Genomic DNA, 21,499 nt, shown 5'->3' on the forward strand with positions numbered 1-21,499 from the left:
GGAGCCTCCGGACATGGAAACACACTCAGAGAGGCACCACACTCAGAGAGGCACTTTAGACAGAAACAACAAGCCTCCATCACTTACAGTTTGACATTTTCAGTTGCAGAACTTATCAACCCCAAAACCGTTTGTCTGTGGCATCTGAAGCAACAGAGGGACGTCTGATCTGATGGTGCAAAGCTTTACTCAGTCAATTCTAATGAATAGAATTACTGTATATTTGTATATGCTGTGCTGATGTTATGGAGATGAGTGTTGTAGGCCAGCACTGGGATATTATGATGCCTCTGACAGACTGCATGTCGCTGACTGGTACTGAGGCACTACTCAGTCATTCCGCCTGCTGGCTGACATCACACACACACATCCACACACACACACACACACACACACACACACACACACACACACACACACACACACACACACACACACACACACACACACACACACACACACACACACACACACACTGGTGATGTGACTGCTGCATTGTGTCTTCATCTTCAGGTAATTTTCTTTCACATCTGATGCATTCAGCAGCGATGTAACATTAACTGCTCCCTCTGGCCTTTTTAAATGGGAGACTGTCTCTCCAGAAAATCACTCCCACCTGATTAACTGTCTTCTGTACCCATGAATTCCCCAAAAATCTAATTATGCATCAATTTATCAGGATTACGACATAATATTGTTTAAATTTCAAGAAGAGAGTAAGGTTTTAATTTTAGTACCGTCACTGTCAGCATCACAGAAAAAACTGACTATAAATAATTCAAAATAGATGAGGGTTTCCAGCAGCCCAAGGTGTGTTCCATGTGTTCCCACTGACACTCTGTTTTATCGCTCAAATACTGTTAGTAAAATAATCTCATGGATCAGTGAGGGGTTGATAGTTTGGCTGAGACTGACTGCAGGCACTTTAACTGGCATCGATTTGCCAGAATAATTTGACAAATTCCCGCAGAAGAAAAGTCGACATCCAATTTAGACAAAATCATCTTGTTATAACCGTTGAATAACAGACATTAGCAATCAACTACTCACTTAATGAAGAGGGGAAATGGTTAACAAACACAACATCCATTATGGAGGTATATGAGTGTATATGATTGTGTGTGTGATCTGTAATTTTGCAGTTTTCTATCTCTCAGTCTGAGAGCTTAGAGCTGCATAAGAGGCTTAGGGTGGAGGAATCAGAGATACTGATGGAGGCTGGGGGCAGTGTGCATGTCTGCGTGTGTGAGGGAGTCAGGTGTTTGCTATGGTCGTATGTTAGTTCACGTGGCCTTCTACCACAGATGTGTGCCGTGCATGTGTGTGTGTGTGTGTGCATACAGGGATATTAAATACTGAAATCATGGCATGGGATTAAAGACAAAGCTCTGAAATGATGGAACAGTGTGACAGAGGACAGACAGAGGAGACAGACTGAGAGATAACAGAAAAAGAACAACATGAGCAAAAAGAAGCTGTATGGAAAGAGATTTGATCAATTATTTATTTAGTTATTTAGTTTTCCATGAAAAGCATGCAGATCTTCATGAGTGACCTGGTGGCGCTGCAGTGTTCTAATAGGGAAATAATAATCAGCTCTCTGCAGTCACGTGAATGTGAGTCAGATCAGAGCATGTGACCCTCGTCCTTCAGACCATCTCATTAACAAACAGATTGAGTTTAAATTGGTCTCTTTGAAGTGGGTTATATGTGTTGGTGAAGTCACTGCTGCTAGAATGTATCCTGGACTGAAAGGGGGACACTAGCACAAATAGTGATATCATTGTTGACCCGCCCTGACACCATGTCGTCCTGTTTCTCACACTGGAGGCCGATTTGTGTTGAATTCCTGTGTTTGGTGTCACGGAGGTTTTAAGTGCAGAGCACGAGGTGAATGCGGTAAAGACTTTCACCCTGGATGTTTTTTTTTTACTTTCACAAAGTCAGAAATTAGTTTAGTTACAGTTTGTTTGAGCTTGGAAACAAAACAACTCACAGCTTAATGCTTATTATTGCTAATGCTACATGGAAGAGGAGATCTTTCCATCGGTTCCCAGGGAAAAATATGTCTTTACAATTACATTTTGTCAAAAATTATTAAATCCCCTTATCTCTTCTCCTTCATTGTGTATTTATTGAATTCTCAAGCATAAATTAACATAAAAAAGGAAACCTGTATAAAGTTTTAAATATATAAAATTTAAATGAAAAACTATACGAATAACCAGCTTGATTACTACCAGCTCTGTTCAGTCAAACCATCATTTATACCGACTATTTTCAGAAGCATGTAGGTGACCAGTAGGTCGTACCAGTAGGACAGTAGGTCATCAATAAAAATCCAAAAGACACAGGAAGACAGTGAGAGACATCTTCTACAAGTGGAGAAGACTTACAAAAGTGTGAACATTCCCAGAAATGGCCAATCTTCTTAAAGTCATCCAAGAACATGACGAAAGGCTCATCTAAGGAATTTCTAAAGATCCAAAGAAATCACTCAAAGAACTTCAAACCCCCTTCGTCTCAATAAGGGCTGGTGTTCATGGCTCCACTGTCAGAATGGGATGGAGAAAAACTAGTCAACGAGAGCATTTGAGCTGAGCATTACTGCTGCCATAAAGTAAACTTCCAGACAAACCTACAAAAAAACACATTTGAATATGCCTCCATGGCTGCTCTCTGTGGTTCCCTGGTTACCACACAGTGTTGTCTCAGCATCGGCTGACAGTAACACTCAGTGAGGCTTCTCAGCCCTGAGGCTCTGAAACCCCACGGTGGACACAAAACTGCAACAGGACAGGAGAAGGAAACTTTGATGGCATCGATACTAATTCATTTCCAGCTTTTAGTTTAGTCTTTATGGCTTCGCCTCTGTGTCAGACTGGAGGTCAATAGCAGAGCAGCGAGGGGAGCAAGAGAGGGAAGCGGGTCGATTCTAATTCTAAAACAGGTGTCGTGAATGAATATTTTATGTGAAACAGCAGCATCTGTGTTCGTTCTCTTCACAAAACAATAAAATAATGGGTGCAGCCCATTATTTTATTGACCTACCCTGATAGGTCAAAAGCTATGCACTTGTCAGGTACTACTTTCAGGGTACCCTGACCTACCCTTTGCGGGATGTTGCAGTCTCTGACTGCATTGTTCTTTACTCTTGGTTTTTTTTTTTTTTTAAATATGACAAATGAAAAATAATATGACAAATAGCTATGCAGTTTTGTAGTCCTTAATTCATTCAATTCACTGATTCAAGACTGGTTTTATGCTTAAGTATCAGAAGGTGTCTAAACCAGTGTGGAACACTCATTCATTCGTCCATTCATTCATTCATTCATACTGAAGACTAGATTAGACTTATTTATGCTTCTTTTCTTTTTGGCTTTTCCTCTCAGGGGTCACCACAGTGAAGCAGTTACCTGCATCTTGCAAAGCATTATTTTTACAGAGCGTATAGAAATATATAAATAACACCATTATTAAAGACTCTGTGTTGTTTTAGCCAACAAAACTCTTCACTGAACAGTTAAACATTATCAGACATAAATGCTGAATCCAGCTCTATGAGAATTTCCCAAAATGTCAAAAAAATTCTCAGTCCTAAATTTACAGCAACAACACATCTTCTGTCAGTGCGTCAGGTCGTTCATCTACTCATAACTTAATGCAAAGGTTTTTTGTTTGTTATTTGTTGTTTATTTATTAATACACGATGATTACGGTATTGCACGTTACATTTTCCATTTTCAGAAAATACTGTCCAGAGAGAGAGAGGGAGAGAGAGAGAAGGAGAGTGAAATAGAAATAGAAAGAGCGAGACAAAGTGAAGCTATATTTGGAAGCAGCACTGCCTTGTACTCCATGGGTATGTGATAAATCTGCTGTGCCATTATAGTGTATGTTGGGACACAACACAGTGTATGTGTGTGTGTGTGTGTGTGTGTGTGTGTGTGTGTGTGTGTGTGTGTGTGTGTGTGTGTGTGTGTGTGCGTGCGTGTGTGTGTGTGTCAAGATGAATGGTAGCCTGTCTTGTCCCACTGTACTGCTGCTTCATGCTAATTGGTCGTCGTCTTAAGTGCTGCTGCTGCACTATTCTCCAGATAGATGGGACAGAGGAAGAGTCGAGGCGGATGGGGGGGAGTTCAAATGAAAGAGGAGGTGAAGGAATAATGCAACAGAGAGAGGGTGGGGTGAATGATTCATGGATGAGTTGAAGTCGTATCGAAGGCTGCATGAATAAAAACAGGAAAGTCTCAGAAAGCGACACAGAGGAGATGTAGAGGGTGAATGGTGTGATATATGAGAGGAAGGAAGTCTTACCCTCACATTTCATGCTTAATGAATCTCCATCTTAATTTTCTAGATTCTACAATCTGTCAATAAACATGAACAACTCAGCTAAAATCAATTCTAACATACCACAACCTACAGTACATACCAACAGATTCTTCCCTGTGTTTCCTGTTCATCTGCTGGAAATGCTTCCTTTATTCTTACAGATCACTTCATGCCTTTCATAGTCTCATTGCTGCTCTTTCTATTTTTAGTCTAATGTTTTGTTTTCTTTTGTTTCTCCAGACTGCGTTCTCTGGCCTCACATTAACTTTGCTGCTACAGCAAATACAATTTCCCCAGGGACCATTTATGTGGTCAGGGTTAAAGTTCACAGACGTTGTACATATTGTACAGAAGATAACTTCATGTTTCAGTGCGTGTCGGATAAAGTCAAATATTACTCCATCAAAACCATGGTAATATCACATGACCTGGTTAATGAACGTTCCTTAATCATCAATTGATAGGCCTACCTTATACCAGACTGTGTTCACCAGATGCACAACTTTTATTTTGAAAAGAGGAAAGAAGGTGTTCATCTCTAAATTTGAGCCAAATGTTTCTGTGGTTATATTTCCATGAAGATAAAAGACATCAAGATAAAGTTTTAACCTCTGTCAGGTTTTCCATGACGGCCGAGATGTATGTGTGTGTGTGCGTGTGTGTGTGCATGTGTGTGTTTGGCTCTGTAGGGTTGGGGGGTGGCAAAAGGAGTACGACTAATGTCTTCCGAGGAGCAAGAGGAGAGGAATGAGAGACTTTGGCCGAGGCACAACAGTAACTCTCTACTCTGTTCATTAGACCGGCTCTGTTATTCCCAACACACACACACACACACACACACACACACACACACACACACACACACACACACACACACACACACACACACACACACACACACACACACACACACACACACACACACACACACACACACACACACACACACATACACACACACACACACATACACACACAGCTCTTGGAGCAGGTGGGTCTTTTGATTTTTGTCACCCAGGAAGAACTTGTTCTCATTAGCATACAGATGCCCCCTTCAGTGTGAAGAATGCACAACCGCGTGCACGCACAACCACCCCCACACACACACACACCCTCACACTTATACACACAGACACACACACACACACACACACACACACACACACACACAGACACACACACTCACACACACAGGTGTGATGCTCGTGTATTATTTTGGTAGATTTGTGTTTTTCCTTTGTGGAAGTATGTTCAGCTTTATGTATACGCTCTACATTTTTCTGCTTTTCCATCAACAAATTTATCATTATATGTGCATGTGTGTGTGTGTGTGTGTGTGTGTGTGTGTGTGTGTGTGTGTGTGTGTGTGTGTGTGTGTGTGTGTGTGTGTGTGTGTGTGTGTGTGTGTGTGTGTGTGTCTTGGACCTTGCATCTGGTCTAGCTGGCAGAGCTTGCAGGAGTCTCATGTGTTGGTGTCAAACAACAGGGGCTTGTTTGCAGCCCCCAACAGTGAACTGATACACAAATTCATGCACTTTTGAACACACACTCAGACAGACACACGCATATCCACACACTCATGTACAAAGCCAAAACAACAAGAATGAGAGACTGGTTCCAAGCCAAACAAAGACTTGGAGACCATGGTGGAGTTTAAAATAGAGGAGAAAGGACGTTTGGCTGAAGTAGAATATGATGATCTGAAAAGAAGCTTTACATAACACATTTACCATGTTGTAAGACTGTCATCTAAAAATCACTTTTCATTTTAAGTCAGTTATTTATTTTTCACTCCTTAACATACATTTTACTGTCCTTTCAATAGTTTTTGTCTCTATAGTTTGTAACAGCACTATTATGCAAGATGGGTGGTAAAACGTGTTTCTTTTGTTTCATCTCATTGAGACATCTCTTCAGGAGCAGTGTGTGTGTGTGTGTGTGTGTGTGTGTGTGTGTGTGTGTGTGTGTGTGTGTGTGTGTGTGTGTGTTCGCACATAGAAATCACCTAGAATTCCTTTGTGAATCCGGGGCTGCAGCTCTGAAACATGTACGACGAGCGGAGCTGGAGAAGCCTCACGCTGCGATTGGCTCGGGGGTCTGCGATTAAATCAGAGACTCCACAGGCGCCGAAACAACAGCAGGACGTCACTGGAAGTTTAACTGATGATGTGATTAAGTACGACTAATGCGGCTGGAATATTACCTCCGGAGGTTATTATAATTCTCACAGGAACTCTGGACTTTGGAAATATTATTTCAAGAACAGCGTGGATGATAAGAATAGATTTGGGTCACATACTATTCACCACAGTGAACATCGATCTGACTGCCAGCCTCTCTCCTCATAGCTCAAAGAGATTCCCATCATGAATCTCGCCGTAAAACACTGTTTTTTCAGGTACAGTAGTTTGAAGTCGACCGTTGAATCAAACCACAGAAAGTCATTCATGCTGTGATTCATATGATAGATTCTTCTTGAATACAAGATTTTGACCAAATGTCTTGCATGTTAGAAACATTTCCAAACTGTCTACTTCATTTATTTTGCATCTGTTAGTTGTGTTTAGGTGACTCTAATCACTAGGTCAGGAAAATTTTGTCGGTTTGGTAAAATACAGTGGTACCTCTACTTACGAATGTCCCTATATACAAATTTTCTACGTACGAAACGCCTCAACAGGAAAATATTGCCTCTAGTTACGAAAGAAATTTCGAGTTACGAAAGGTAAAAATACAGTATGGGCTGCTACTCGCAGCTCCCACATGTTCCTGAACGCAACATTCTTAAAGCTGCTCTGCCATTGGCTATTACCTAGCATCTTCCTGGCATACCATTGGCTTAAGAGGGGCCTCTGTGTGTAGCTAGATTGGTGTCTATACAGCGTCCTCGTCATTCAGCCCTGGACCCATGACGTGTTCTGATCGTTTTACGTAAATATATTAACTTTTAGAGTATTCACTATGGACCCCAAGAAAGTGACGGAGAAAAGAGGAAAATAATGCATCTACAATCGCCACATTATTAAAACGAAGGGAAGTTTAAGGAGTTTAAGGCATCGCGTGGCTGGTTGGAGAAGTTCAAAAGGAGGACTGGAACTCCCTCTGTTGTTCGGCATCCTGAGGCAGGAGTGCATGAACCAGAGAGGGCAAAAAACAATGAGGACAGCAGTTAACAAGGTGAATGACCGTCATTATTATTCTTTACTCTATTCTTTGTTTTTTACTTTATGCACAACTCTCATTTATTGTGCAATAATCTAATGGTAACATGTATTTATTACATGTTTTGATGCATTTTTATGCTTTATAAAACATTTATGTCTGAATTTTGGGGGGCTTGGAACGGATTAGGGCATTTGCATGGAAAATGCGTCTCTACTTACAAAATTTCTTCCAGAACCAATTAATTTCGTAAGTAGAGGTACCACTGTATAGGAAAAGTCACTCATGACTAGAGTTTACCAAAACCAACATGTTCCCTAACCTCAGCAGGTAATCCATCCCAATCTCCTCCTTCCTTTATCTCCGGTGTTTATAAGGATGTCAGACGGAGGCTGTTGGTTACAAACGCTATAGTCAGGGAAAATACAGCACATGTTCTCTAATTATAATATTTAGTTCAGTATATCACTGTAAATATGGCTGCACGCACGATTGAATTTCCACTTGTTTCACAGCACAAATATCCTGTCATCAACAAAAGCTGGTAGACACAACAGCTTTGATGTCTACAAGCTCATTTCCTTTTACTTTAGGGTGGGTGAATGTTTTTTCAGTTCATTTTAAGGCTTAAACTTATGTCTGAACATTTGTGTGACAGTTAGTTCCTGTTAGCAGCTAGCTGTCTCCTCAGGTAATGTAAGTTACTGGACTTGGTTTCTCTATTGTGTTTGTGGTGTTAGTGTTCTAATGTGAACATCAAACCGAAAATGATGCTTTCTGTGGGTTGAATTGTATCAACACAACATGTGAGATATGTGGCCTCCTTCCTTACTCATCCTAGTATTCACTGGAAATGAAGTCACACTCCGCCGCCAAGATGGCGGTGACCAAAGCCACCGCACTAAGCTTCAGAATGGCTGGTAGGAAACCTGTAGTCATGATGACAACTTCCATGTTATATACAGACTGTGGGCAGGATCAGCAGGCCAACACACACACACACACACACGCACGCACGCACGCACACACACACACACATTTGGCTCACCACTTCTCACTCCTCCAGTCACGCCAGGGCAGAATTAAGAGTTTAGACAAATACAATTTCACCTCTGATCCTGTAATCCTGATTTCTGGTTGACTGAGTATGTGTGTGTGTGTGTGTGTGTGTGTGTGTGTGTGTGTGTGTGTGTGTGTGTGTGTGTGTGTGTGTGTGTGTGTGTGAGAGAGAGAGAGAGAGAGAGAGAGAGAGAGAGAGAGAGAGAGAGAGAGAGAGAGAGAGAGAGAGAGAGAGAGAGAGAGAGAGAGAGCAACCATAGATATCTGTTGATTAAGGTTGTGAGTCCTCTGGGACAGAAAGACCTTGACTATGCTCACATTACAATCTTAACTAACCCACACACACACACACACACACACACACACACACACACACACACACACACACACACACACACACACACACACACACACACACACACACACACACATAAATCCATAAATCCCACAGTGTTAAAATGAGGCTATAATTGTCGATGTCAGTAAAGAACCACAAGACTGAGGTCAGCAGTTCTGACCTGAAGGAAACCGAGTCAGCTGCCACTCAGCCACAAACGCCACATGTGTGTGTGTTCACTCTGTTGTATCTTTTGTTATTTTGTGTGTAAAATTTACACAAAATGTTTTTGAACTTCTGATTCTTTTATATCCAATACTGTCTATTTTAATTTTTGCCAAAAAATGGAAAACTGAAAAATTGGAAAGTTGATTACAAAATCAGTAAATCCATCCATCCATCCATCCATCCATCCATCCATCCATCCTTCCATCCATCCAACCATCCATCCATCCATCCATCCATCACCACTGGTGTCTTACCTGGGTAGAAGTCTTTGGATTTTGACAGTTTGATGGTGGCCCCGGTTTCTTTCTGCAGCTGAACGATGGTCTGACCTCCCTTCCCGATGATCGAACCCGCCGCATAGCTGGGAATCAAAACCTTCAGGAAGTACTCGCCTTCCTCTGCAGCAGGAAACAGGAAACAGGAAGTCAGACAACTCTACTGCTCTTAATGCTGGTTTTCCTTCAGATAGAGTTGAGTCTTTCTCAAAACTCCAACAAGCTTCAGTTTACATGATCAATCAGACTGAACCTTTGAACTCATGCTGGCCTTATTCCTTTTCTTTTTTTTCCCCAAATTCTTCAGTTTTGAGGAATGTATAAATGTTGATTAAAAAAAAAATGCATGAGATAATTTCTCATCCAACCCAAGAATCATCTTGTTAGAATGAATGTAAACTGTGAAGTGGAAGCAAAGTGTTTGTCAGTTTCACAGTCTGACAGAACAGATGCGAGCCAGTGTTGCATCACGATGCCAAAGTAGTATAATTTCTCCATCCCCATCCCCCATCCCACTTCTCCCTCTCAACAAAACCATCCAGGGCTTCCCAAAGCTGCATAAATCCACCAAATCACATCAAATGATGACTGATATCCATGACAACTAATTATTTCCATAATCAGATGATTCCCTGTCAGCGTTATCGCTCGCCATTCTCTACATGTCCATTTGCACGAGCCTCTAAATGCTCACTCCAGATTGGTCTGATCTAATTTCAGCGTCGGCCTGAGGAATCTGGTTCTCGTCACCATCTTGGCATGGAGTGGAGGAAACTGACTTGAATATGCTGCTCGACAGTTTTGTTATTAAACCTTATCGGATTCACCCAATGCTTGTGGATGTGACGCCTTGCAAGTGCATAACACCACATGCCCACCGTCACACACATATGCACTCATTGAGATGTGCAGATCTGTTCACATAAACAAACACAAAGAGGAAGAACGCAGATGCAGATATTTCTACCCTGCCAACGTGGAGTTACTCCTGCAGTGGAGAAGAAAGTAGGAACTCTGGCTTTGACATGATGACGCTGTGTTTGATTTGACTTCATGTTTCATTTTGTCAATGAGTTCAGCTTTTTTTTGTGGAATATTTCAGTCTCTTCATAAACTTCATGAGTATTTTTGATCACGCCAGTCTTATTTATGAAAGATGAGGTGGTAGCCATTTCTTCAAGTGTATAAATTGCACCCAACCCCTACCCACATTCAGTTTTAGAGTTCAATAAGTTTACTTTTCTCGCACCTCCTCGCATGACCTCATCCTTCTCCTGTAGACTAGTAATGACATGCGAAATTTTTTGGAACCCTTGTGTTTTCACTTTTTTAAACCGGAAAATCTAAGAATTCAGGGATCAGCTTGAACAAAAACCATCTGCCTTTTTTGTTTTAACCAAACAAAAGCAATCTGAAGATGACAAATCCTCCTAGCATCCCCTCCAAAAAAAAAAACCCCAAAAAACTACAAGAGCATCAGTATGGGACATATCCTTCAAACCTGTGAGGAGCCTCAGTCAAAAAAAATTAGCTTTCCAAAGAACACTCAAAACATATGTTGAAAATTTGGATAAAAATCAAAAGTTATAACAAAATATGATGGTTCATTTATGTGTGACGCGTAGTCACGCTATGGTAAAATAATCCCAGACAAATAAGATCTACAGACAGATCATTGACTATATTCCTGTTATTTTTGTTTTGGGGTAATAATGAAAACACTGTACGTCATGTTTTTGCAGCGGCTCTTTTGTCGATCTCACAATGGCTCCTAAACGTTGCCTCGGGTGCTAAGTCTGTAAGTCAAACATGGAGGGCAGTAAGTGTTTTGTTGTAAAGATTAAAACTGTAGATTAGCATGACTTTTTAAATACTGGTGGGTGTAGTTAATTGGATCTGAAAGAGTTTAGCTCCATTGTGACTCTTCATTGTCATACTGTATGTCATAACTGCTGTGCAGTTCCATAAAGCATCTGAAGAGGTAAACTCAGTGACTCTCAGACTAAATGTATTTTCATGTGAACTGAAAACAAGCTCAAACTCAGGTGTGTTGTCCGACCTTATAAGGTTTGACATTTTTTGGTTAATGTTAATGTAAATTTCCATCCTCTCCTCTGAGGAACAAACACGTTCAGCCTTAAAGGTACGAACTAAAGAAAGCTAAAAGGTCCCTTTAGTTGTTTTGGATTCTTTTACAAAATCAGCACATTCAATGGATTCCTAAAGAAAGAATCTGTGACCTTTTGGTTGTAGCATGCTGCTTCTTTGACAATACAAGAGAGTCACAACTGACTGACCCTTCCAGGCCACTGTAGTTCTCTTCCTCTGTTCTGGATGAACTGCTGTACTGCCTTTCTGCTCAGAGGTATTTTAATAGGTGCACATCATTGCTTCTCATTCCTTCCCCTTAAAGGGATCTTTCAATTCAATACCTCATATTAATTAAAAAGAAAATTTGCTTTCAAAGAAAACTGATCTTAATATATGATATAATAGATGCATACAGTTAGATGAAGCACCTTTTAAATAAAATGGCATGATGCCTCAATAGCACATTTCACATGAAGCAAAACAGTTCTTATCTTTCTTATTCTTATTCTTATATCAAAATACTCACAGAAATCAAACCTAATTTTTTATCTTATAAAAGTGGACGTACATCACTGAGCTCGTACATCTAAGAGCATCTGCATTAACGTAGTTTTTACTGTCTCACATCCCTCCCTGACAACACTCATCATCTCTGATAATCCAGGCCACCCAACCTCAGGAGACAGATTAAAATAGGATTATTATAACAAGGGCAAGACCCGTTGTGGCACTAAAATTGTTTGTCTAATACCAAGGTGAATAACTGAGATGGTTAACTGAAAAAACACATGTAAACAAAATTGAAAATATGCTGATTTAATTGTGAGGTGGGTGGACGATTTATAATCCCTTATAGTTACACCAACTATTATTAAATGCCCATTAATAGATTCAAATGCCATTAAATCACACTTATGCTGTAACAGAGCAAAACAGCGGGGTTTGTTACACCTCACTGTAAATTAATGTTAATTAGAGAAAAGCTCAACACACCCACTTTTGTGTTCAGTTATTCTAGCTAAGTACAGACAGAGTGAGGGTGATGTTCATAGATCTAAACCACATAGACAATGTCTGTGAAAATTGGCATGGGTGACAACTGAATGTGTATGTGTTTTTAAACACCTCAGACAGTCAGTGACTTGTAAATGTCTGCTTAAACTTAAACCTCCTCAAATCCTGATCATCTCTCGTTAAAAACACCAGAGATGGTATTAAATTACCTAAAATAATGACACACGGAACGTTTCAATTGTGTTGGATGGTAAAACTCCTCAGTTAGAGGCAAAACAGGATTACCTGAAAAAAGAAAGAAGAAATGCCTCGAGTGCTAATCCCAACCAGGACCATCTCGCTTCGACAGGACATCAGTACTTTTACTCGTTGTTGCTTCACATTTTCGCTAAATATAAAAGCTTTCAAACAAATCCAAGTTCCCATTTGTAATTCAGATTTGTTTGTGCACTCCGACAACTAATGACTATCAGCGTCAGACCGTGTTTGACACTGGGAGACACAGCACAGCTGCTCGTGTTTCGGGAAATAGATGTTTAAATTTCCAATAATAAAAATCTCAACAGATGAAACTTGTCCTGTGTCTTTCCATTCCTAACACTCTTGGTATCTGAGCTCTGAACTGTTGGCGTTTGTAAAGAGATCTCAGCGGTACTGAGTCCAGACTATAAAATGCTGGGTGGGCTCTGTTCTCATCAGGGTTTGGCCAAGTCAAAGCCGGAGCACACAGATGGAAACCTGACACTCCTCTGCCCTTCCTCAGCTACTGATGAAATACAAACTGCAGGTTTAGATGCAGAGAAGAAAAGCTACCTATCTCCAGTTCAGCCAGTTTTCATTTGAAAGCGATTTAATCTGGAGTATGAATTCAAAATATTTCATGTGCATTTGTTTTCAGTGAATCTGCCCATTGGAGGCATCATCCTACAAACAGGCACTCCTCTTTCCTCTTCTAGTCTTTCTATTCTTTCATTTAATTATTCTTTTATCATTTGGATGTTTTGTAGAATAACAACAACATCATTTAAGTAACAACAAACTTCTCATGGAAACCTCGGACAGACTGATAATCCCCGATTGACTGCGCGGTGACAACAATGATGTCATGTTTATTGTGAAGATAAATCATCTTTGATATTAGCAATGGTCACAGAAGCACATTGGTTTTTACAAAATGACACATAGAGTCATGTTGGAACTGTCTCTCTTGTTATCCCTGTTTTCGTTCCTCTCCCCTCCTTTCCTGTTTTGCTCCTCTGACATCCCTCTTGTTGTTTCCTCATCTTATCTCTTCTCTCTTATTCCTAGCTAACCTTCCATTTTCTCCTCTCCTCACACGTGCTGCAGTGACCCACTTTAGGTAGGAAGCCTCGGACCGACCTGCTTTAGATAGAGGCTGGCTAATTATAATTGTCTATATTAATAAGGGAGTGGAGCTGGTCGATACCAAACACTCAGATGCACAAAAACAAAAGTGTGGAGAGAACATATTACACACACACACACACACACACACACACACACACACACACACACACACACACACACACACACACACACACACACACACACACACACACACACACACACACAAACTAACACCTCGTCCACAAACACAGCACCGCTACAACACACCTACAAGCCCAAGCAGCATGACTCATCCTGTATTTAAAAGGATGTAATGAGTGACTAATGTTCATCACTTGAATCTGTTGCATGGTAACACTTCGTGTTACCATGGCAAGTATTAACAAGAAAACTTGTGTTCAAGGACACAGATGCCCCCACTACCGGAAAAAAAACGTATTTGCAGATGTGGACCAGCCATAAATGACATCATTACAGACTATGCTATTTGGTAATCATTTTCAAAAGAGAAATGCCTCTTATTGTGGGTAAATTAAAATATGTTTAAATAAGCAGCATGAATCCTGTACTAAAGCAAGATGTTGTTTTTTTTCAAATACAACTGAAACTATTCAAAGAGATCATGTCAAATACATCTAAGGTCCTTTAAAATGAATCAGCCTGAGTAATATTTTAGATTTTGATCGCTGATTATTTCTCATACAGAAAATAATCCACAGATATTTTCCACGCTCGTGGGAAGAAGAAAATACAAGCTTGCTGTAAATGTTTATGTACAGCAGTTCATCGGTATCTTCACCTAGCTCTGTAGAACTTCACTGTTGATGGGGTTATGTAACACAGATTGAATTACACTTTGAAAATAAGGTTTTAGCAGTTTTGGTAAACGCCATAACTCAATTTTCATAAATACGAACTAATTTCCAGTTATGAAAAAGCATGAAAACCATGCTGAACTCTCTGCCTCTTCCTCCCACACTGCACTATGCTGGAGGACAACGTTCACAGAGAAGACTCATCAGCATTCCTAAAGTTTTGGCAACTTTATATGATTTTTTTTAAAGCCTGACACATAGTTGTGCTCAAAATTGTGCATCTCAAATGTTTTCATAAAAATGTTATATAAATTATGTGATCTTTCCCATTTAGTGGGTAAATATGAGCTGAATTCAACCATTATGACTAAAAATAAAAGAAATACTGATAAATGAACAAAATAACAAATTTCTGATTCTTGTGTTTAGGACTTTACCCAGTCATATTGATTCTGACATAGGAATGAAAAAAGAAGCTTACACAGTAAAGCACTTCATGTGTTATAAGGATTTTTTTTTAAATAACATGTTTTAATTCTGTTTTCTAGCAGATGCTGACTTCTTAGATACCTTGTTCACTCTGCCCTACCTAATTTCATAATTTAGAAAAGACTTTAATTAAATCAATCTGCTTATGGTAGATTTTTAATACACCTTCAGAAAAGAAAAGCCATTAGTTTCCAATACTAATGAATTGTAATTATAAGCTATGCTCCCTCCTTCAAAGTGTCATTCCACTTCTCAGGGGTGCAGATGAAAGTCAAGCTTGCTGATCTAGCCAGAACATAACAAGCAAAAAGAGGCTCTTTGAGCTCCTGCTGACCCACCACCATCCTCACAAACCTCCAAATATAAGTCACATATTGTGCTGCCCTATACTTTAACACATGCAAAACTGAAATCTCAATATGACAGTAAATATCTCTTCATCTGTGGGTTTTTAGAGCAAAATATGCTGGAATGAACTCAAATAATTAATTTTTTTGAAAAAAGGATTATGAGGACCTTGCAAAAGGAATTCCTGCACACTGTCTAACTTGCAGAAATGAAACAGTGTGTGGGAATTCCTGTTTGCGAGTTTCTATCGACTCATCCCTCTCCTACGCTGCTGACTGAAAATAAATGTGCAAAGTTTGTCATTGGAAAAAAATACACTAACAGACAAAATGCTGGTGGCACCAGTTATCCATCAACACATGCTTACTGGTTTAGAAGGGTCAGAAATATTACAGCTCAGACCATTAAACTAACACAAACTGCTGATGTTTCCTGCTTCACCGCCTGCAGCATTAAAAGCACCAGCAGACATCCAGCATCTCAGACCCCTTTGTGCTGAGGCTCTTTCACCATGACAGCATAATGAACACCAAAACTTTCAGTCCAAATGAGAACAAGAGCAATACTTATTAAATACTTATTACTGATTATGTCTTAATGAATTAGCTGTCATGCAGAATAGACAGGGTACTTTATGGGGCTGTTAAAAGGATGGACACTAAAAAATGAAATAATAATGTTAATGTCAATTAGAGAACAACAGACAACTGAAAAAGTTACTCCTGAGTTCACACAGCTTTGTCTGACAGTGGTTTAGGGTTCATGGCTTAGTGTGCCTTAAATAAATGTTGTCTTGAGATGGTCTTCAAATTGTAAATCAGAAATCAACCCTCAGGTCATGTCTGTAACTTCAAATAGAAGAAATAGGCAGAGGAAAAAATTCTAAAAACAGAATTTTGCTCACAAGGCCATGTCTTCCATATGGTCACTTTTTATGTAAAATGCAATACCATGAACGCCTTTGAGAAACGACTGTTTGCATATTATCCATCTTATATTCATTTGAACTACATCTCAAAAAAACAGAGTTTGTAGTAATATAAATATTTTCATAGTCATTTTCCCACTGGTTCACATGATTATACAATAAGTCCACAGATACCTACCTCCTAAAATATAAACCCCAATAACACCAAGTTAACATCACAGACATGATATTATATCTGTATTACCTTGCAGATGGAAATAAAATGAACACACTAATGGAGCTAAAGATGTCCTTTTCCTTTTGAAGATTTCCAAAATATTTTCTTCACCGTGTCAGACCTCGCCGCTCCATCCTTTCAACAACACAACCCCCAAACACACTGATACATGCTTACGCTGAGGGATAGCAAAATCAAACCACCCGCGTCTGCAGCACTGAGTACGTATGGAGCGTACGTGTGTGTGCAGCTGTGTGACTGCATGGTTTCCTACTGGTTGCTGTGATGAAGGCCTCTGTTTTCACAACTCAAAAGCACACACACACTCACACAATCCCTGCCATGACAGCACACAGGACAAACACGCATTTCCTTTTCCAAGTCAAAGCGATGAAATAAAATTGCTATTATTTCCTCACGTCTGTGTGTGTGTGTGCGTGTGTCTGTGTGTGTCTGTGTGTGTCTTTGTGTAACTGTGTGTGATGAATGTGTGGCCAACCCACTACGCCAAGAAAGTGTGTTACACTGGGAACAAGCAGCCAAAGCAGTGAAGTCAGAGAGAGGCTTAGAGTAGCCGCTCTCCACCCTGCTGTGTGTTTGTATGTGGAGAAAACCAACGTCCGCATTCGTTGATCAAACTGTGTAAAAACTGCACATTTATGAGTTCATCTTTACGTATCTGTGAGTGAAGAAAAAAAGGGGTTTGGGATCTGGTGGGCACAGAGGTCATTCACAGTAAATAATAAATGGTTTTCCACCACAACATAACTGCCTGGGTAAACAGTCCAATCTGTTGCTAAGGCCCCTGCAGACCCGCCAGGCCCAGAATAGGCTCTCAATGCTGTGGGATTGGAGGCTCAAATCCCAGGATCTGGTGTCCACAAGCCTGCAGGGATAGACTCAGGGGGGGCTTTAGATCACGAATCCCACTGTGCATCCTGTTACTACAAATATACATAAAGTTACTTCTTCGGAACACAGCCTTTGTGACCTACATGTGCAACCACTTCATTATGCTGCCAATGGATTTTAGATAGAGTCTGAAGAGCTGCAGAGAAACTCAAGCAGGTTTGTTCTCTACAGTCTCCCCACTAAATACATTTATAACAGCATGAAAATAAACGAAACAAAATGAAAATAACTTTAGGTGGCGTGCAGAGAGCTCTACAAGAGCCTGATGACAGTCCAGATATTACAAACCATCTCTAGCAGTCCTCCAGAAGAGGCAGTCCTGCAGCTGTGCAATCACAATATCTGTCCAGAGGCTGAGTGTGGCACAGTCACACATCATTGAAATACACGTGGAAAAATTGAAGAAAAAAAATAATTGGCTCGCCAATTGCTCTTGGCACAATTTCTTTTACTTTTAACAGCACAAGATGGAATTTTTATGTTTGATTGTGCTGCATTTTCATGTTCATAAAATGACAGACTGATTATATATATACATATATTTATATAAATATACATATATATATATACTGTATATATATATACTATATATATATACTGTATATATCTTGCAATCTACCATTATAAACTAAAATGGGTCACATGACCTGAGCAGACTAGCTCAGTTTTTTGTGATTCTCACAATTGTCTGAGCCTTTGCTGTGTGAACGCAGCCGCATTTGAAGAGCAGGCTTTGGTACAGAGGCTCTGACCTCTGGAGACTTGGAAAATATTCATCTCCCCTAAGAAGGGAGGGTTAAGGGGGGTAGGATTTGTCTAACACACCCCCACCAGTCCTCTGCTCTTTTGTTGGGAGGCAGCTTTCACACACACACACACACACACACACACACACACACACACACACACACACACACACACACACACACACACACACACACACACACACACACACACACACACACACACGAAAAGCTCTCCAGCAGTGAGGCTCTAACCAGCTGTCTTCATTTTGAAAGATGGCCACTGTCACTCATAAACACAGAGACAGCAGAGTACGGCAAGCAGGAGGGAACATTACTCTCTATACTGTTATCTCCTCTGCAGCGTCTGCATGTTTTTATATTCATGTCATTTAAAGCGTGGCCTTCAGTGTGGCTTTCAAATGAACAAGAACCCGAACATCCTTGTGACCCTTTAAATTTAAAATATTTAGAGAAAAAAATGGAGTAAAGATGATTTTTATCAAATCTGTAAACATCCCAATCAGAATTGTGGAGATGCTGCTGATAAATTTAATGCAGAAATGCTGGATATCAATACCTGACATCCTTTTTTTAAATTTAAATTTTGAAGTCAGAAATAGCAAATTGAAGATACGCGTGTTCTTAAAAATCCACTTGTTTCCCTCTATCAATTTATTTTATCGAAACAGAAGAACCCTTCATTACGTGGTGACTTCTAGAAAACGGTTTGCCACCTAAATCCAAAGGTTATTTTTGAAATTCTAAAACATGAAGTATCCAAGAACTGTGGAACTGGAAATAAGAAAGGAATGTCTTTGGCAATAACAGATGAGGTAATACCATCTATTTATCATAAATACTGATCCAATGTGGTTATGTGAAGAAGAACATCATACGGGTCCAGAAATAAAGTTTGAATAGAGGTTTAGTGAAAAGGCCTCCCTACAGAAATGATCCTCATTATCATGAAGTCTGCGTGGAAATTGAGGCGGACACGGTGGGTACGCTAACAAAGATAACCAAATGAGCAGACTTCTTTCTCTCGCTTTGCTGTGTGTGTGTGTGTGTGTGTGTGTGTGTGTGTGTGTGTGTGTGTGTGTGTGCGTGTGTGTGTGTGTGTGCGTGTGTGTGTGAGGAAGATAGAAAGCCGGTGTGTATTGTTCGTGGACCAAGGCTATTTGGAGGATGGGGTCCCTCCAGTCATCCTCTCTGCATCGGCCCTTTCATCGCTCCCTTATCCATATTCATCGTTTCACTCTTCTCGCCTATCAGCGTCTCCCTAGCTGTGACTGGCGTCTCATCCCACCAATCACACGCCTTCCTTTATGGGTATATCCCATCCTCTCTCTCTTCCCTTTCACCCCACCCTCTACAATGGCTTCTTTTTTTTTTCTTTTTTTTACTTTGACGCAGTGGTTTCGAAAAAAAAAAAAAAAAAGGAATAGTGTGGAGGAGGAGAATCACAGCTACCACTGGCGGTGTCGACCGCGGCGACAAATTGATCAACTGTCTCAGGAAAGGTTGTCATCGTCAAGCGCTGTCAAAGGCAGACTGCAACTGATGAAGTGGTTGGGTTGGAGGGTGAAATGATGGGAGGATGAGGGTGAAGGAGGACAAGAGGAGTCTGCAGTCACGTTAGGTGGAAGTAGGAGCAGGATGGAGCGAATGGCACAGGGGCGAGAGAGCAGCCACCAAACACTCAGGGACGAAGCTGCATAACCAATGTGTTTCATTACAGCACGGATGCTTGGAATTCTAACAATGAATGCATGAAATGAAAAAAACTTTGACTACAATATCAATTTATTATGTGCTTGGGATTTTAATGGTGTGTTACCCCCTGTCTGCTGCCGATATTAAAGCCAAAAGAGGGGCCTCTCCTTCCTCAACCCGGACAGTCAATCAATCTGAGGGAGGCAGTTCTCCTTTATTCAAACGATCCGAAAAAAGATGCTTCGTTCAGCATCAGGAGCCACAGAAAGCACTTGGATCAATAGCACCAATGGCCGTGTCCTCTGCCGTCAATGTTCAACAGACAGCGTCCATGTACATGTATGCAGCAGAACGCATCGTCTCAATATTTACTGTTTTCATCTCTCATTGAAGTTTAGCTCACTCACACTCACACACACACACACACACACACACGCACACACACACACACACACACACACACACACAAAAACTTCAGTACTTTTGCTAGACCCCTAATGTCACTTGGCAAGGACATTTCAAGGCTCCCCTTTCATCCAAACGACTCACCACTGCATCCATTTACTAAATGAATGTATTATATCTTAGAGACAGGAGAGGAGAGGAGAGGAGAGGAGAGGAGAGGAGAGGAGAGGAGAGGAGAGGAGAGGAGAGGAGAGGAGAGGAGAGGAGAGGAGAGGAGGGGAGGGGAGGGGAGGGGAGGGGAGGGGAGGGGAGGGGAGGGGAGAGGAGAGGAGAGGAGAGGAGAGGAGAGGAGAGGAGAGGAGAGGAGAGGAGGTGTGATAATATGAAGGACAGGTCACTCTGGAGGCGTTCCCACACACGTTTATTATCTGACCGTCTACATGAAAATCAAAATAACAAAAACATCCAATTTATTTTGCTTGCGCTTATATAAGACTTCTTAATGGCTTATACAAGCAGTTTTTGCCTTGAGAGCTGCGTTTGTTCTGAACGGACCACATCTAACTGATTTCTAACAGGCTGAGAGATACTGCAGCGTCAGGATCGGTTATACTGTAATAAGGTTAGATGGAGGAGCCTTGACGAATATCTGAAGGCATCTGAAGGCACTAACAAGAGACAAAAGTGTTGGATGAAAGACTAGATCAGTTTCATTTGATGTCTAAGAAAGACTAAAATGTAAACACATCATATCAAAATGCTGCAAAAGCAAGACAGACTCTATTTCAATCGCTGCATCTCTTCTAATGAAGTGAATATTTTGTGATATAGTTAAGATGATTTAAGGCATTTTCAGCTTCTCTTATGAAGGATGAGACGCTCTCAATCATTTTGACTACTTAATACTGTAAATCTGACTGAACAACAACACTGTTGCTGTAAACTATGTTCTACCATAGCAGAATTAATGTATTCCTCCTCTTCCCTGGGTTTATTTTAATATTCATATAAATACACGATGTCTAATTTAAGATAAAAACCCTGCGCAGTAAAACGA

The 21,499-nt window shown here is 40.6% G+C and overlaps 1 protein-coding gene across 1 annotated transcript in view; it reads right to left on the reverse strand.

The window, feature by feature from the left end:
* nova2 (NOVA alternative splicing regulator 2) overlaps nucleotides 1–21,499 on the reverse strand; it is a 70,618-nt gene that overhangs the window by 44,529 nt on the left and 4,590 nt on the right. Inside the window, exon 3 of the mRNA XM_068316734.1 lies at nucleotides 9,376–9,519. Within this exon, the coding sequence (XP_068172835.1) occupies nucleotides 9,376–9,519 (144 nt within the window). The remainder of the gene's footprint in view (nucleotides 1–9,375; nucleotides 9,520–21,499) is intronic.

The sequence above is a fragment of the Antennarius striatus genome, chromosome 6 (genome assembly GCF_040054535.1).
Source record: "Antennarius striatus isolate MH-2024 chromosome 6, ASM4005453v1, whole genome shotgun sequence".
Classification (NCBI taxonomy): domain Eukaryota; kingdom Metazoa; phylum Chordata; class Actinopteri; order Lophiiformes; family Antennariidae; genus Antennarius; species Antennarius striatus.